This window comes from Meriones unguiculatus, chromosome 10 (genome assembly GCF_030254825.1).
Source record: "Meriones unguiculatus strain TT.TT164.6M chromosome 10, Bangor_MerUng_6.1, whole genome shotgun sequence".
Taxonomy (NCBI): domain Eukaryota; kingdom Metazoa; phylum Chordata; class Mammalia; order Rodentia; family Muridae; genus Meriones; species Meriones unguiculatus.
The window spans coordinates 78887144-78904417 of NC_083358.1; the positions used below are offsets into that span (position 1 = coordinate 78887144).

A 17274-nucleotide genomic window follows, 5' to 3' on the forward strand; every position below is an offset into this window, starting at 1 on the left:
ATTGGCAGCAAGCACCTCACCTCACTGCGCTGTGTCCATGTGCTAAGTTGCTACTTCTAACAATAGATATCAAACAAATTCTGTTTCAGACTCATTCTGTTTTTAGTTAAAAGTTCCAAAGCCAAAACATTAGTGTGTGTGTGTGTGGGGGGGGGTAGCATCTATTTGCTATAGTTAAAAATAAAAAAAATAAGAACTCAGGGTGGGAAATCCTCTCCCATCTTATCCCAGCTAGCAACACCATTTTAAAAAGTTTAAATGTGTTTTAACTTGTGATAAAGACAGCCATTTTTCAAGGTTTTTAAAGAAAACTCTTAAAAAGTTTTTTTTAAGTCTTTTAAAATTTAAAGTATTAAAATGGAAAATTCTAGTGAGGTACAAATGATCACTAAAAATATTGTGTGTGTGTCTGTGTGTGTGTGTGTCTGTGCTTGTGTGGTGTATGAATCTTTTCCTGTGTGAGCATGTGTGCACATGTGTGTTGAGGTCACAATTCCACATCAAGAGTCTTCCTCACTTGATGGTCACCTTATATTTTGGATGGGGGTCTCTTCACTTGGCCTCATTGGTTTCACTTGGCTTCCTGGCTTCTGAGCTCCAGAGAGCCTCCTGTGTCTCCCTGGCCTCTCCTAGCCATGGGGTTCCTGGTACCCTGCGCTTCTTACATGGCTGCTGAGGATCTGAACACGAGTTCTCATACTTGCATGGCCAGCTCTCTAGCCTGAGGATCCTACTTTTAAACCAAAAGAGATAGGATTTCAGGCGAGCAAACAGGGTCTTGGAAAGGAAGTTCACAGAGTACATCACCACAGAGAGTCACAGAGAGAGAGAGATCTGTCAGTCCAAACGCCAGTGTTTGGCCTGGAGTAAGAGGCTTACTGAAGTATATGACCTCATGTTGTAGAGAGGAGAGGGTTTTGGCAGAGCAAAGTGTTTGTTTCATTAAAAGACCTAAAACATCTGGAAAAAAAAATCTTCAAACCCCAAAACTCTAATCCTATTTAGATAAAACCCTGGCATTAAAAAAAAAAAAAAATCTTACCATTGTAATGTCTGTTGTTTTTTCATTTCAAAGTAATCACATTAAGTAATCACGAGTCATTATTCATGCTAAAAATTCCACATTAAATGATTTAATAAAAACAATGAAATGCAATATAGAACATTCAGGAAAAAAAAAAAAGAACACCAGACGCATGAAAAAGCTCTCAAATATCACTGTATTGTCCTCGGAATAGGAACACCATTCATAAAGTAAATGATGTCAATAAATAAATGGAGTCTGCTTGTAAAAACAAACAAACAAAACCCCACGTGCTATTTTATTCTTAATGAAACATAAAGTCCAATTAACCCATTAGGCTAATTAAATAAAGTACCACAACACACAGTGACCACACAATTTATTTGAAAGCATGTTGTGTTTATATTTGGTCTTCTATATGTTTGGTAAGGTTTGCTTTCAAACCTTACGTGGGCTAATACACAAAATATTTAGTGATACTTTAAATGATTTTCCTGTTTTTAGGTAATTTTTTTTATCTTTAATTGGCACATGACAACTGTACGTATTTATAGGATGCAGGATGTAGTTTCAACCTGTGTGAAGTTGTGTTCGTGATTGATGGAGGTAACTACCTTATCCATCATCTCAACGATGATTATTTATTCTGTAGAGCACATTTACAATCTTTCTTCTGGCAACTTAGAATTATTTATTCTCTCTAGCGTCCACATTGTCCCCATTGGCCAGTGTGTCCCCACCCTACCCTCTTCTTTACCCTCCCCCACCTCTGGTAACCAGCATTCTATCCACAACTTGTATGAAGTCAGTCTTCAGATTCCACATGAGAGTGACATGGTATTTATATTTCCGTGCCTGGCTTATTTCAGTTAATATAATGCTCTTCAGCTTCACTCTTGTCACAAATGACACCTACACTTTTACATGTGAACAATACTTTATTGTATCTTTTTTTTTTCAATCTATTCTTCCACTATGAGCACTTGAGATGTTTTTATTTCATAGCTCCTGTGAGTGATGTTGTTCTCAACACAGAGGTGCAGGGATCTTTCTAGAATACAGATTTCATTTTCTTTGGTATCCTCAGTAGTGAGACTGTTGAATTATAAGATAGTTCTGTTCTTAAAGCTTAAGACTTAAGAGTCTTAAGACTCTATACCATTTTCTATGCTGGCTGAACTGATCTTCCCTAACCATAATGTGCAAGGGTTCACTTTTCATGACATTTTAAACAACACCTGCTATTTTTGTCTTCTTGTTAGGATTGTTGGTTATTTTAATAGAAATACTTTAATAGCTTCCTTTAATACTTTAATAGGTTTTGATTTACATTTTCCTAATAATTAGTAATATTTTCACTTATCTGCCCCTCCCCCTCCCCATTGTATGTCTTTTTTTGAGAAAAGTCTGTTTAGGTGGCTGGCTCATTTTTGTCACTTTTTAAATGTCTTGCTACTGAGTCATGCGCATGTGGACCTCACCTCTGTCAGGTGTGGTTTTCAAACATTTTCTCTCATTTCCTAGGCTCCTTTCACTTTGTTGGCTGTTTGCTTTCCTGTGTGGAAGCTTTTCTGGGTGACCTGATCCCATTATTTTTTTTTTTTAATTGCTGTTTTTGAGATTAATCCTAAAAAACCTCTGTCCGGTCTAATGTCATGAAGCATTTCCCAACACTTTTCCTAATAGGTTATAGTTTCAGGCCTTATATTTAAGTCTTTGGTTAATTTTGTGGGTTTTGTTTTGTTTTATTGATGTCATTTTGGGTTTTGTCTTTCGTAACTGTTAAGGGACTTCACTCGCGTTAGGTTATTGATTTTTTTTTTTTGGTTCCGTTTCTTGAGGAACCAAATGTGTTCTTGATATTCTTGTAAAAAATCAATTGACTGCAAGTATATTGATTCATGCCTGGGCTCTGTATGCAGTTTCTTAAGGCCATGTGTCTCTCTATGTCCATGCCTGCCACTTGGGTCGCTCTAACTTTGTTATATATTTTGAGGTCAGTTTTGGCTATTTGGGGTCTTTTGTGATTTCTTGAATTTTAGGAGAGGATTTGTGTAAGTGTGTGAAGAATGTCATTCACTGGTGCTTTAACAAATATGTTGAATTTATAGGTCACATTTAGATACAGATGTGCTGTGATACATAGAATTTTAGGGAGTTAGGTAGCTGGAAACGGGATTTGACAGTTTTATTAGAGATTCTAAGATAATTTTTTTAAGAAAAGGCTCTTGGCTTCTAAATTTATTCAAAGTATAATACTGTCATTGCAGAGTTGTGTAACCTTAAACATGGTATTTTGGCTGTTAGTCACTTCATAAAAGACATTTTTCTATTATTTATTAAAAAATAATATTTATTGAAAAAATGTATATTTGCTATCGAACAGTTTTGACTTTAGGCAGCACAGTATATAATCCAGAATTATTCTCTTTATCTTCTCTCTAGAAAAACATTTGATACTTTGTGTATATGTATGTGTGTGTATGCTTTGTGCATGTGTGCATATATGTATATGTGTGTGTGTCATATGCGCACATGCGTGTGTCCTGTGCATGCTTGTACATATGCAGAAGCCGAAGAAGGACATCCAGTGTTTTCCCATGATGCTCTCTGCTTTACTGCTATAAGGCAGTCTATGGCTGACCCTGGAGCTAGGATACTTACAAACTAACCCAGGGATCCTCGTGTCCTGTTCTATGAGCACTGAGTTCTAGATGGTGTGTAGCAATGCCTAGCTTTTTAAATATAAGGTTTAACTTATTAATTTGACATTTTATGCATGTGGGTGTTTCACCTGCATGTATACCTGCGCACTACTTGTATGCCTGGTGCCCTCAGAGGCCGCAGGAGGACATGGGAAACCCTGGAACTGCAGTTACAGACAGTAGTGAGCTGCCTTGTGGGTGCCAGGAATTGAGCCTGGGCCCTCTGGAAGAGTAGCCAGCGTTCCCCATCACTGAACCATATCTCCAGACCTGAGACTCAGATTTTTATATGGGTTCTGGAGATGCAGGGATCTAAACTTAGAGCCTTAGGTCTAAACATAGAGGCCTCTTTTTAGCCCTGTGTTCCTCTAGTTCTTAATTAGAGAACTAAAGGTTTGATGAAATGAAGTTCTCCGAATCTTGCGTCTCATGTGCTAACTACCATTATGCCTCTGTCTCTGGAAATTATATCTCTCTGAACTGAAACAGACTCCAGCTCACAAAAATAAGGAAATAAAATAAAAAAGAAAGAAAAGAAAAGCAGAGACAAGGCTTAAGTGTGCATGTCTGTTCTGGGTTGTGTTTGAGTATGAGTAGCATAGTGTCCTAATCATTTCTCTGCTTCTAAGCCTGCCTTTTTGTTCTTTCAGAATGGACTCAATGCTCTCCATCTGGCAGCCAAGGAAGGCCATGTGGGCCTCGTGCAGGAGCTGCTGGGAAGAGGGTCCTCCGTGGATTCTGCCACTAAGGTACCATTTCTGCCCATAGAATTTATGTTTCTTTTCTTTTTTTTTTTCAATGCAGTTTATTCAGGAACCTTGAACAATCCTCGGACCCTGGGGAAAGCCAGCCCACAGCTTAAATAGCCTCTGGGTAGCCAACCCAGGCGTGCCACGTGGGCAATGCAGATAGGTCCACATACATGGAAGCAAGCCAGATCCTCAGCCTTAGCCAAATGTGGAATTGTTCGTGACAGAGAGCACTCACCATCGGGAAGGTGGAAGGCGGAAACCAGCTCCATCTTTAAGGCATAGCATTCCGCAGCTCTCTACAGTTCCCCCTTTTTGTTTTAGACGCATCAGGCAAGAGTAGAGGTCTGATCTCTGATATTAGAATTTATGTTTCTTAACAATAAGGAGTAGGTTTTTTTTTTTTAATTTATACTATTTTGTTTAGTTTTTGAAGAGGAAAAGTAAAGCCTTCTCCAGTACTCAGAGTCTGCTGGGAATTATTGACCACTCAGAAATAACACTGAAACTTTCCTCGTCTCTCTGCAGCCTTTGGATCACTTCATTCCAGGGCTAAAATGTGAGATTTGAGAAGTCTGGCAGCCCAGATCTTGTTCCTAATGTACGATCTATCTTCCTTTCATTCACAAAGAAGCCCAGATCAACACGATCCTCTGTAGACACTTACACCTGTTTTCCTAAAGGCAATGTATTTAAAAGCAAACAAATACACAAACAAAGAACAACAAAAACCCAGCTCAACTGAAATGGTTGTCTTCTCAATGGAAATGAACCATCATTTTTTTTGCCTTGGTTAAACTGATGTGTCTTTTCTTGAATTCACTATGTTTGATATGAGTATACCAGATCCTTTATGCTTTACTAGGAGAGAACTTTTGGGTCATAGATTCAGTTACTAGAACTACCTGAGAATTGATTTTAATGTAGCTCACAGTATTTTTTTCCTCTGAATTGTCCATATTAGCATAACATATTCATTTAAACCCACCACTTTTTGCTTGCTTAAATGTTTGTTATTGTATTTATCTTTCCTTCCAAATTCTGATTTTTTTTTCTTCTCTCTCTCCTCCATTATCTTTTCTTTTGTATGCTTTTTTCTTGGTGGGGGAAGGAGTGCTGTGGGATCAAGCCCAGAGCCTCGCACATACAGGAAAGCTGTGCAACTCCTGGCTTCCTGAAATAAGGATCTCAACTGTGGATCCCAGATGGTCTGGGACCCTGAGTGGCTCTGCGTTAGTCCGTTAGTACAGGGATTTCAGGTGTGCTCCGTCATGCCCAGTTTCGATTTACTTTTAATCCTAGATTAGAGCTGTAGGATTTTCTAGCGAAAAAAAAATCTTTTAAAAGGAGATGGAACCCCACAAATGCTGAGTGGTTGGTGGCTCCACAGTGAGTTGTAAGTCAAAAGAGAAAAAGAATCGTACGTTAAGGTTTGGACTATATGTTTCTGTTTTAATTTTTCTATTTTCGTTATTTCTCTTAATCACATCTTCATTCTCTTTGGCAAATGTTGAACCTGTATCATAAATTTTGATGTAGCAAGATGCAGAAATCATAGGTAATCTTAGAGTTGATGCAGAATTTATTTTTTTAATTCCTAAAACATTTGGGGCATAAAAAGGTGCCCTGAACACCTGAACAAAGTTTCTCCACCCACCGAAAGTTCCTACTTGCCTTTTTGAAAGATTTATTTTATAAATTGTGTGTGTGCATTTGTGTGTATGTGTGTGTGCGTGCACACACTGACAGGCATGCACAAATGGGGCACACCTGCACATGTGTGCAGCTGTCTAAGTAGGCCAGAACAGAGCATCCAGTCTTGTGGAACTAGAGTTACGTGTGCTTATAAGCCACCTAATGTAAATGATGGGCTCTGGGTGCACATACTCTTGGCTACCAAGCCGTTTCTCTTGCCTCTCTACTTATTTTCGCACAGTTAAATGAGCAATGTTTCCAGGAACACTTTTAAAGTGATATTTTCTCACAATAGATGTGTTCGGGTTTTGTAAAAACTCTTGAAACCTACAAGACGCTGCCACTTGCACACACATCCATGAGCTATGACTTGGCTAAAATTCAATCCTCCTATGTTTCCAGCAGGGCACCAGTATTACGAAAGACATCCTTTACACGGTGGGCTTCATAAAAGTGAATGGTTTGCCTTGACAAAATGAAGTACAAATAAATACAAATGAACTCAAAAGTGGTTGGGCATTTTGATTTCCACACAACTTGGAAACCTGTAACGTTTTCTTTTCTGTTTTGTCGAAACAGAAGGGAAACACTGCTCTTCACATTGCATCACTGGCCGGACAAGCGGAAGTTGTCAAAGTTCTAGTTAAGGAAGGAGCCAATATCAACGCCCAGTCACAGGTACTGATTGCATTCTTCGGATGTTGATTTAATGTGGTTTCTTTGAAAATTCTTCCTTTACGTAGTTTAACCAAGGGTTCTGTGAAGTCATGGACTGCAAATACCAGTCCACTGTTGTCACTGTGTACTTCAAAAAGAAGGGGAGCTGATGACAGGGGCATCTGTGAAATGTAGCTCATGAAAGTCCTGTGCTGTCCCATGATGCTAGTTTTTTGTATAACTTTAAAACTTTATTCCAAATTCCACCATTTCGCTGAAAGAGTCTTGTGTGGTGCAGGACTCTCTATACTTTTTGTTATCTGTGGCTCTACTAAAAACCTTGAGGGAAGCTGGTAGATTCTCACAGTTTTATGATATACATAATTATAAGGAGAAATTCTTGACCCTATTGAAATAAGAAAAGAGAACAATAAGTCACACTGTAAACCTGATATCTGTACTTTTTTTGGTAGAAAGTGTATGTGCATGATAATGTGCCCCTCATCTTAATCTTTATATTTATGATGTCTGTGTGTAAAAATTGAATTATGTATCTTTCTAATAAAATCCATTACTTCCACATGTGGGAACTCCTGGGATCAACACTGTATTAAAAAAAAAAAGAAAAGAAAAGAAAAACAAAAGCAAACCAAAACAACCCAGATAGCTCTCTACTTGGGCATGCTTTCTTTTTAGCATGCTATCACACCAGCTGCACTGCAGGAGATACTGGCAGCTCATTTTTTTCCATTCTCTGGGACATCCTCCTTAGTTTGCCTTGTGTAACAGTATCTACTCCCTGTACTGTTCATCCCTCATCATGTCTACACAGATATGATTGTATAAATGACACACACCCCACACCAGGAAATGCTAAAGATAAATGTGGTAATCAACTTATTTTTTCATTTTGATTACAGAGATTAATCTTTATGACAGATAAGATATCCGCTTGTGTCAGCGTAATGTTATGTTTTAATTAATCACTTTTATTTTTGGTTGCAACTCAAAGCTTTAAGCTAAATTTGTAATAATGACTTAATAAGAATTGAAAGCATACGTTAGTGTAAACCTTTAATAAAACTTTTTGAAGACTGGTACAATTGTAAAAAACATTGATAGGTTTTGCTAGGTACTGACAGCAGCATCCGAGACTTGGAAACACAGGATGATAAAAAGTTGTTCTGCTTTAATAACTATATTTCGGTGTGGGCCAAGAGGGTCACTTAGTGGTAGAACAGTTGTCCAGCAGGCAGACAGGAGGTTCTGGGTTCTTTCTCTAGCCTTGCAACACAGACATTTTCGTTTAGCAAAATAACATCCTTTTATTAGAGCAGGAGTTCTCAAACATTCACCCGCATTATAATCACCTGCAGAGCATGCAAAAAATATGTTCATGGGTCTCCCTTCAATTTCTGGTTGTTCTCAGAAAATGTGGGTGCTGCCAGTCTGGAAGCTTCAGAGGACATGAGAGATGCCTAGCGTGTTACAGACCACAGACTTTGTATGTCTCAGTTCGTAGTGAACTTATAAAGCCTGGAGCTTAAAGCCAATTATGTTCAAATGGGCAAAAGGGTTTTTCCTTAGGATGGCAGAGCAATAACCTGCAATGTGGAGATTTCCATCCATAAAAAGAACAGGGTTGTTTTTCTCCAAGTGACTCATTGAACCGAGTGCTGTGAAAGAAGATGACATATGGCGAATGTTGCAAAGTAAATACTTGTTAGAAGCTATGATATTGGTTATTACATGGTGGTTTATATGCTTTGGCGACAACTCAAGTATAATAAGCTAAAACCATCTTATCATTCATTTGTTTTCAGAGTCACTGAAGCTTTTCTTTGTGGTCCTAATCATATCAGCTTCTAACAGAGCTTAAAGGAAAGCTGATGTCGTCATTATGAGATTAAAATAATCTTTATTTGTGCAGTGTATTGTTAGCTCAACATGAACCAGTCCTGGAAAACAGCTTTAAATGTCTTTTTTTTTTTTTACTGTGAGAATATTTATGAGTGAAAAAATTGATCATTTTTAAAAAAAACTATTTATTTATCTTTTATAAATTAGTTTATTCACTTTGTATCCCAGCTGTAGCTCCCTCCCTATCCTACTCTCCCTTCCTCATCTCTTCCCATGCCCCTCCCCAAGTCCACTGATAGGGGAGGTCCTCCTCCCATTCCCTCTGACCCTAGCCTATCAGGTCTCATTAGGACTGGCTGCATTGTCTTCCTCTGTAGCCTGGTAAGGCTCCCCCCATCAGGGGGAGATGATCAAAGAGCCAGCTACTGAGTTCATGTCAGAGACAGACCCTGATCACATTTCAGGGAACCCTCTTAGAGACTGAAATTGATTAAATTTTAAGATGTTTTTCTAAATGTCTAAGTCATTTGGCAAGGTTGGTGGCATTATTGAATTAGCATAGCTACCATTATCAGTTGACTCATTTTAGATTTTAAAAAGATCTTTCTACAGGAAAGTTAACTATCTTGCTATTGAGTCTTAGCAAATTGGAGAAGGTGGGGTTTAAGGTCATGGATGTGGATTTGAGTCCTTGCTTGTTTTGCATTTCCTTCATTTCTAACTTACTCATGGCACAGATTTTTGTACACACCATTTGGTGTTAGATGAATGGGTGGGACATACTGAAGGAACTGGAACCACTACGTCCTCTGAAGAACTATGAAAAGGATGTAGGAATCCCAGATTCACAGCACAAATCCTATATTTTATATTCAAAGTCTACTCTATTTTAATATCTTTCTAAAAAGCTAATTCAGGATACAGAAATGAAGAGCAGTCTGAAATTCAGGGAACACATATCTGAATTATTTGGAAGTAGATTAATAAAATTGTTTTTTGAAATGTGAAGGCAAAAAAAAATAGCTCCAAGTAATCAATATTTGGTCAAGTTCCTGTATTAATAAGTTATCGAGACACATGCATTCTTGTGGTTTGTCTGCATTAATCATGTAAATTGACACCTCCAAGTGTATTATGTTCACTGGTGGTAAAGCAAACTCTTGGGGATTGCTGTGATGCAGAATGGACAGTGGCTTGACTGTGAATGAAGCAGTCAGTGGATGAAGGATTTATGGGCAAGAAGGAGCGTGTGGTCAGTGGATGCATCATTACTCCGTGGGAACGTCATGGGTAGAGGACAGGCTGGCTTTCTGCAGGAAGCCTGGACCTCCACAGGTGTAGGGATGTGAGGGTGAGTAACCTCCCTGGTCGCTGAGGGTGAAGAGGTATCAAGTTTTATCTGAAATGGTTTGCAGGAGTCTCTTGGTAAAGCTAGATGTTACAAGACAGTGCACAGATGGGGCTGGGAGCAAGTCAGAAGCTTGATTAACATCTGGTCGGGCAAAGAACCTTTGACCTTCATCAGAAGACACAATGCCAGTCATGACAGGAAGTGTGTAAATTCATGGGGAATCTGGGACACCGTGACAGCTGACACACGTGTGTTAAGTAGAAGTAGGCGCTGTTGAGTAACAATGGAACATCATTCACTTGCACATCTGTGCTCTTTGGGTTGAACAATGTGGTGGGCGCTGAGCCAGCCCAGTATGACTAGGCTCACCTCTTTTCTCTCCTGTGAGTCCATGAGTTCACTCACAGTCTTTGTGATAGCTGTTTGACGGGGTTTATGGGGCTGGACGTGAAAACAGAGGGACCACAGACAAGCTACTGGCTTTGGGAAAGGCTGCCTCATCTCTGCAGCACAGACACTTTCCCGCACTCTACTCTGCGCCCGAACATTTTGCACACAGTCCTACATGGTGACGTTGCCAAGCTTTCCATGTGTCCATGCGGGACCTTTGTCTTCTTTGGTAGCTTGCAAATCTGCTAGATTCAGAGACATAGTTTTAAGGGTCTTACAACTGCATATCATTACAGTAGAAGTTACTCTTTGAAAGATTTACTTTGCCTGCTGAAAGTTTCTTATTTGTTACTATTCTGAATGTGTATCTACATTTTCCCCAAGATGCTTAGCTTCTTGGCAACAGATATTCTTTCTTAAACGTCTTGAAAGTTTGAGGATTCTGTGTCATTTCTTCTGCATATGAGATGGGAAGCTGAGCATGTGTGTCCATTTTTTCATGCATAAGAACTCTCTTTGTTGTGTATTCTACTCACCCTTAAGAATAGATAGTAATATAATAACATGATATAATATAAAGTAACAACCCTAACTCATTTGCTGTCATTATTGATGACAAATTGAGCCTCAGATGGTCCCTCTCCATGCCTCTAGTCATCCCAGGAGCCTCCTCATAGTTCCTATAACTACATCTTCCTTCTACACTTCTGTTCATGCCAAGCGCAGGTCTCATCTCAAAGGGATGACTAGATGAAATGTGAGTGAAATATGAGTGACTCTGACCTGAGACCACAGATTTAGGCTGTCTCAACTCGTACAATAATGCATTCCACCTCGGAAATGCTTCCATGGACTTTTATCACCGCAGAATGAAAGAAAAGTCATAAATTAATGTATTATCAAATGCATTTGAAAGAAGGTGGGTTCCATACAGCAAAGAGCTGAAAACTCTGTTATGGATTTCAGATGTTATCTGGTCACTTTTTTTTTTTTTCATTTTTTAGAGGTGCTCTCTTTATTTGTAAAAAAAAAAAAATATTTCATTTAAAATTTCATGCATGCATGTTTTGAAGAAATCCACCCCTATTGCTCTTCTGCTCCTCCCTGTCCCCACCACTGCTTTTCCTTCCCAACTTCAAGTGTTTTCTTTTTCTTTCTTTCTTTTTCATAAGTTTAGAACTCAACAGATTCCATTCAGCTCTGTATATGCTTCGTATGGGATGATTTAGTAGAGCATGGATACCTCGCAGGGCCTGCCTCTCTGAAGAGAACAGATGTGATGACATTCCTAGCTGGGTTGATGGAAGCTGGTAGTTTGCTAAGAATAAATTTTAAATACTTCACTTGACAGGGAAATAAAGATACCCAAATGTAATTTGGCTCTTGATCTCCAGCATTCTGACGCTCCATAGTCAAGTGGGCTAACTATTCATTCTCTTTTGTAGAATCTTTAATGCAGTTATGACTTTTATGGGGCGAAAAGTGCCAGGGAATTTTACATTATAGTTTCTCCAGTTGGTCAGGCATCACATTTTGGGTGTGACCAGGTTAAATGTTGCTTTATGTTCTGTGGGGAAAGTTCATCGATAGGATCTAATAAAAGTGAAGTTGGGTAAAGCCATTTGTTTTCAGGAAGAAATCTCTGGTTCATACCAATATTCCTAGCCACGATTATCTGGGTCTCTTTGCTTTTTACCTCCCTATGCCTTTGGCGTAACATGTACATGGACTTATACTAAGTGTATTTTCACTAGAGATAAAACAATCATGCCACAAATTGGCCTTCAAAAATAGGTATTTTAACCAATCAAAAATTCTCTTTATCATCCACCATCTCTCTCTATCATCAATCTATCTATCTATCTATCTATCTATCTATCTATCTATCTATCTATCTATCTATTTATCTATCTATCATTTTAAAAACATAAAGGAAATAAAGGTCTAACAGGAAACATTTTGTGACATTGTCCATGTATTTTACATTGACAAAAATATGAGCCCTGTTTAGTGTTTTTTCTAATCCTGGCTAACAGTAGTATGGGACACCCTAATGGCAATTTTAATCAGGAAACAGGGCTCTTGAGGTATCTTAGGTTACAAGTTCCCTCCGTTCTGAGGTAGCAGTTATTTCCTCAGGTCCTTTTTTGACATGAGTCCCCTTGAAAGCCACATCTGTGGTTTTCGGCAAACCCAGCTGAATCTGAACTTTGCACTCATCCACCCTTCACCAGGTGGTAACTTTCATTCCAGCACCAAACTGTTACGACATCACGATTCTTCTCCTTGGAGACTGATTGTTTTTTGTATGATTTGGATAAGAAGACTCAATCCGAAACTTTTGAGTATCAATAGCAGGAGACAGTAAGAGCCAAATTCACTGGAGGATGGGCAGGAGTCTGGGTGTACCGTAGCATCCCCAGAGCCTTTAATTTGTTGTGTCAAAAGAATAATCCAACTGGTTGGACCCGAACAGAATTCCTTTCTCTTTCATAGCAGGAAGAAGTTTTGTTTTGGACACCAGGAATTTGGATTTTAAACAGAGGTACACCCAAGTAAAATCTCTTTTTGAAGATTTCAAGCAGGTCCCTGTCCATCTAAAAACTGGATTATTTTCATCCAGATAATAAGGAGTATTAAGAGTGAACTTTTATAAATATAATGAAAAACTGAAATATTTTAAAGCACAAAGCCTTGTTATAAGTAAAGCAGGATGCCTGGTAAGGACTCAGCTGTGAGTGGGAGAGTGCTGTGCTCTATGGTTCAGTGTTCAGTGCAGGCAAGGACTGAAACACACACAACAACGTCAAATAATGGGTTTCATTACGAGATCCTCACACACATTTGCTCATATTCATGCCATTGCCCTCTCGCGTGTCTCCTTTCTCCTGCTGTTCCCTTCTTTCCCTCCATCCCCCTCCTCCTATTTTCATGCCACATGTATTTGTTTTATGAGCTGATTACGTACAGCTTTTGATCTTTGTTCGTGTGAAGCCACTGTGCTTATGTCCAGCAACAGGAGTCAAGACACACCTTGTCTCTTCTGCTCGAGTGCACATTTTAAATGTAAGACAAGGGTGCCTTATGGAGGAGAGTCCTTGTTTTTGTCGTTGTTCTGCTTTGTTTTGTTTTGTTTTTCTTTTACTTTCTCTCAACTCTTAGCCCAGATTACTCTCCTGAGAGTTTCTAGATATATTTCCATTCTTAACCCCTACTACCTTACCTCATGTGACAAGAAAACAATTTCTCATAAAACTGTTTCATTACCAGCATTCATAACCTCTTAGTTTATTGAGAAAACGGCTCAAATGGCTCAAAACAATTCAGTGGTTTGTTTTCTTTCCCTGGCTCTGTAGCAGACTGTTTGTGGCCCTGCTGCAGGATTCTTCCACAGTCTCAGGGAATGACTGCTTTTTCCAAGAAGGTTCCTGTACAGTTGATGCCACAGGGACAGGGAAGCGCTATTTATCGGCAGATCACGTCCCAGTTATAGACTTTGGAAAAGTACTTAGATCAAAACAGATTCATCCCTTAGGAGAACCGATGCTCATGCTGTTCACATAGGCCATAATAAAAGTCCTGCTAAATGGCGGTGGAAATGCTGTGTGAACAAGTGGTCCTAGGTAGGCATCATTGTTTGAAAGCATAATAATAATTGTCATCCCATTGGCTTTGAAAACTATTGTTTTAAATAGCCATGTTCCAGAAATATACCTAAATAGAGTAGGGTTTTGTTTTGTGTGTGTGTGTGTGTGTGTGTGTGTGTGTGTGTGTGTGTGTTTGGGAGGGGTGGATATTTTGGAATTGATAATCCCCAGGCAGTGTTATGGGGAGTCATTAGTTCTTGTTTGACCCCAGGAGCATTCTTGGGTTTTTTTGTTTTGTTTTTGTTTTTGTTTTTTTCTTCTCCTCAAAAAAAGAATTCAAGGACACTCTTCAGAAAAACAGTGGGCTGAGTCAAGCAGCAACAGCCAGATTCGAGCAGACAGGGGGCCATCTCTTCTCCCATGTCATTCCTCTCCATCCTACCTCTCTTGGGAATGGGTCACGCTTTTTTGGAGTCCATTTTACCTTGAATTCAGTCTGTTACAATTAGATGTATTTGATGGAAGAATATGTACAGGATTTAAAGACCTTGAAGTAAAAACAGTTCCTAGGAGGGCAGCAACACTGGCAGGAAGTCTGGAAGCTGATTTGGCACAGCTAGAGTTGACTGCCAGTGTTTCGGGGCCCTGATCTGGACCTTTGGGACTAACTGCAACTGTCTGATTTGGCCACTATCAGTTCTTTCTTTGCATGTCCTGTTTAGTGTCTGTTGGGAGTCCCTCCTGAACCTATTTGGCTAGTAACAGGACAGTCAAAACAGACTATTGTTCGACTTAAAAATCTGATGCTGAAGGAAAAGATGTGACGTAAGTTAGCTGTAAGTATGCCTTTTCATGGGTGAACTTTAGAGGTGAACGTAATTCCCTAGACTTTGGGGCCCAGACTGTAGCTCATATATTGGGCCTGGGGAGTCTGTACATCCAGATTCTTAAGCAAATAAAGCGCTTTCTAAAGGAACAGGGTGCTGTAAGAACCTCCTTGTTGGAATGAGACAGCCTGCCACACACTGTACAGTTAAGAGTAGCATGCATTAACCTTGTTACCCTTCAGGCTAATCAGAGCCCATTGTCCTGGAAGAGAATTATCCTCCGTCAGCCAGGATGCTCGTCTTTACTGCATACTTGAGGGTTTTCTTCTAGACAGGAACCTTGGGCACATAAGAAGGTAGCTTCTATATGGTTCTCTGTCCTTTGCATGCATGGAATCCATGTTTTAGAGAGAAAAAAAGTTTTCTTTTCTTCCGACTATGTCAACTTACCCATCAATCCCAATGCTCATCTTTTCATGATTGAACAGTTCCAGTTGGTCAGTTATTGTATTTACTTTGTTCTGGTTTATCATATTAACAAATTGAAAACTAAATTTGTTAGCATATACCTCCATGACCTTATCTTAAGTGTGTGTATGTTTACATGGGCATACACTATGTTCATCTAAAAATACTTTAAGGAGCCTCGACTCCCTTATTAATATATTTCCAGTTGTAAATAACCCAAAGGCTATACAGTACGTATATTGGCTTATTTTTGTGTTCTTTATACAGGTTTTTGAACTGTTAAAAGTTTATTTAGGTTTTATTTTATGTGAATGGGTGTTTTGCCTTACTGTATGTCTGTGTACCGTGTCAGTACCGTGCCATGGAGGCCAAAAGAGGACATCGGATCCCCCGGAACTGTTGTTGCAGATGGCTGTGGACTGTCACGTGGGTGCTGGGAAGCAAAGCTGGGTCTTCTGAAAGAGAAGCCAGTGCTCTTAATCTCCAGCCCCAGAGTTTTTAGATTAATATTTATTATCACTGAAAATACCCATCATGTGGAGGGGTTATCTGTGGCGAGCCGTAAACTAGAGCAGGCTAAACGGCTGTTAAATACTGTATCGACTGGCATCTACGCCTCTTCTTGAGCTCAGCATGTTTGAGAGCACCACCTGCTCTAGATGCTGAGTCAGCACAGTCCCAATACTTACTTGGGGGGAGGGGAGTTTTATACTAAGGCTCTCATCTTAAACCGTGATGTTCTCTAACATTACTGAACCTATTAATATTATTCATATACTCAGGTATTCTCACACATAAAAATGACTTAAAATGGGACCTTGGTAATATTCAAAACTGATTTTTTTGTTTGTTTGTTTGCTTGCTTGTCTGTTTTGCTCAGCACAGAGATGAACCTAAGGCCTCACACACGGTAGGCAAGTCCTCCTCCCCCTGCACCACAGTTCTCACATTCCATGTGGTTTAACATCAGACATGAGAAAAGAATAGCTCTATAGTTCTGCCAACTTTTGTGTGATTCTCAGAAAATTAATGTATCGTGAATATTATGCAAAATAGAATGAAATTTTTATGTTGGAAAACTCAAAGATTTTTTTTGAATTCCCATGAAATATGTCAGTATATGTGTGCCTGCATATTTTAGGCCACATACTGTAATTTTCGATTTGCACATACTCTCTCGGGTTGATTAGTAATCATTAAGTGACAAAATGATTGACATCATTGAAGGAAGCAATAATTTTATTTGATTGAGTAGTCAGACTTTCTGGATATGTCTGGCGGGGGTAGGGGGGCAGATACACTGTTACCATCTGTGAGCTGTTCTCCATGAACCCTCAGTGGCTTTATGCTGGGTTTGCCTTTAGATACTTGCACCACCATTTTCTTTTCTTGAAGACAGCTGAAATAAGAAATACATTTAGTAATTACTCATCAAAACCCCTTTTCCCCCTGTGTGTATTGTAAGAGAGAAGCAGAGGGTCCCTAGCTTCTTCTGAATATTTTAATCTTTGAAGTTAAATATTTGATGCCCACTTAACCAACTTTAAAATAATACAGTGATGATAACTGATTAAATTAGTACAGTGGCTTAATGCAAGAGCAGAACTTCAGGCTATAGAGTTTTTTTGTTTGTTTGTTTTTCTTTTAGCCCTGGTGGTGGAAATAAATGAAAGTACCCTACAGTGGTTGCTGTTGACTTAAATTTCTCATGGCATATGTAACATATTTTCCTGCATAACTTACTGAACCACGTATGATGTTGCTCAAAAACAAGATATTTTAAAGCTCTAGTTCCAGTGCCAGGGAGAGCACCCTGCATACTAAAAAAGAAATGAAACAAAACAAAACAAAACCCAAAAACCTGGATCACATCCTCTATACTGTTTGCCTGAAAAATCCAGAAAACGTTCCAGAGAACAAATGGTCACGCAGTTTCAATATTCAAATATTTAGTGACTTCA

The 17274-nt window shown here is 39.1% G+C and overlaps 1 protein-coding gene across 50 annotated transcripts in view; it reads left to right on the forward strand.

Moving 5' to 3' along the window:
• The window catches only part of Ank2 (ankyrin 2), a 559246-nt gene that overhangs the window by 399734 nt on the left and 142238 nt on the right, over window positions 1-17274 (forward strand). For all 50 annotated transcript variants that reach the window (XM_060392739.1, XM_060392726.1, XM_060392734.1 and 47 more), the window contains 2 exons: window positions 4380-4478; window positions 6753-6851. In XM_060392739.1, the coding sequence (XP_060248722.1) occupies window positions 4380-4478; window positions 6753-6851 (198 nt within the window). The remainder of the gene's footprint in view (window positions 1-4379; window positions 4479-6752; window positions 6852-17274) is intronic.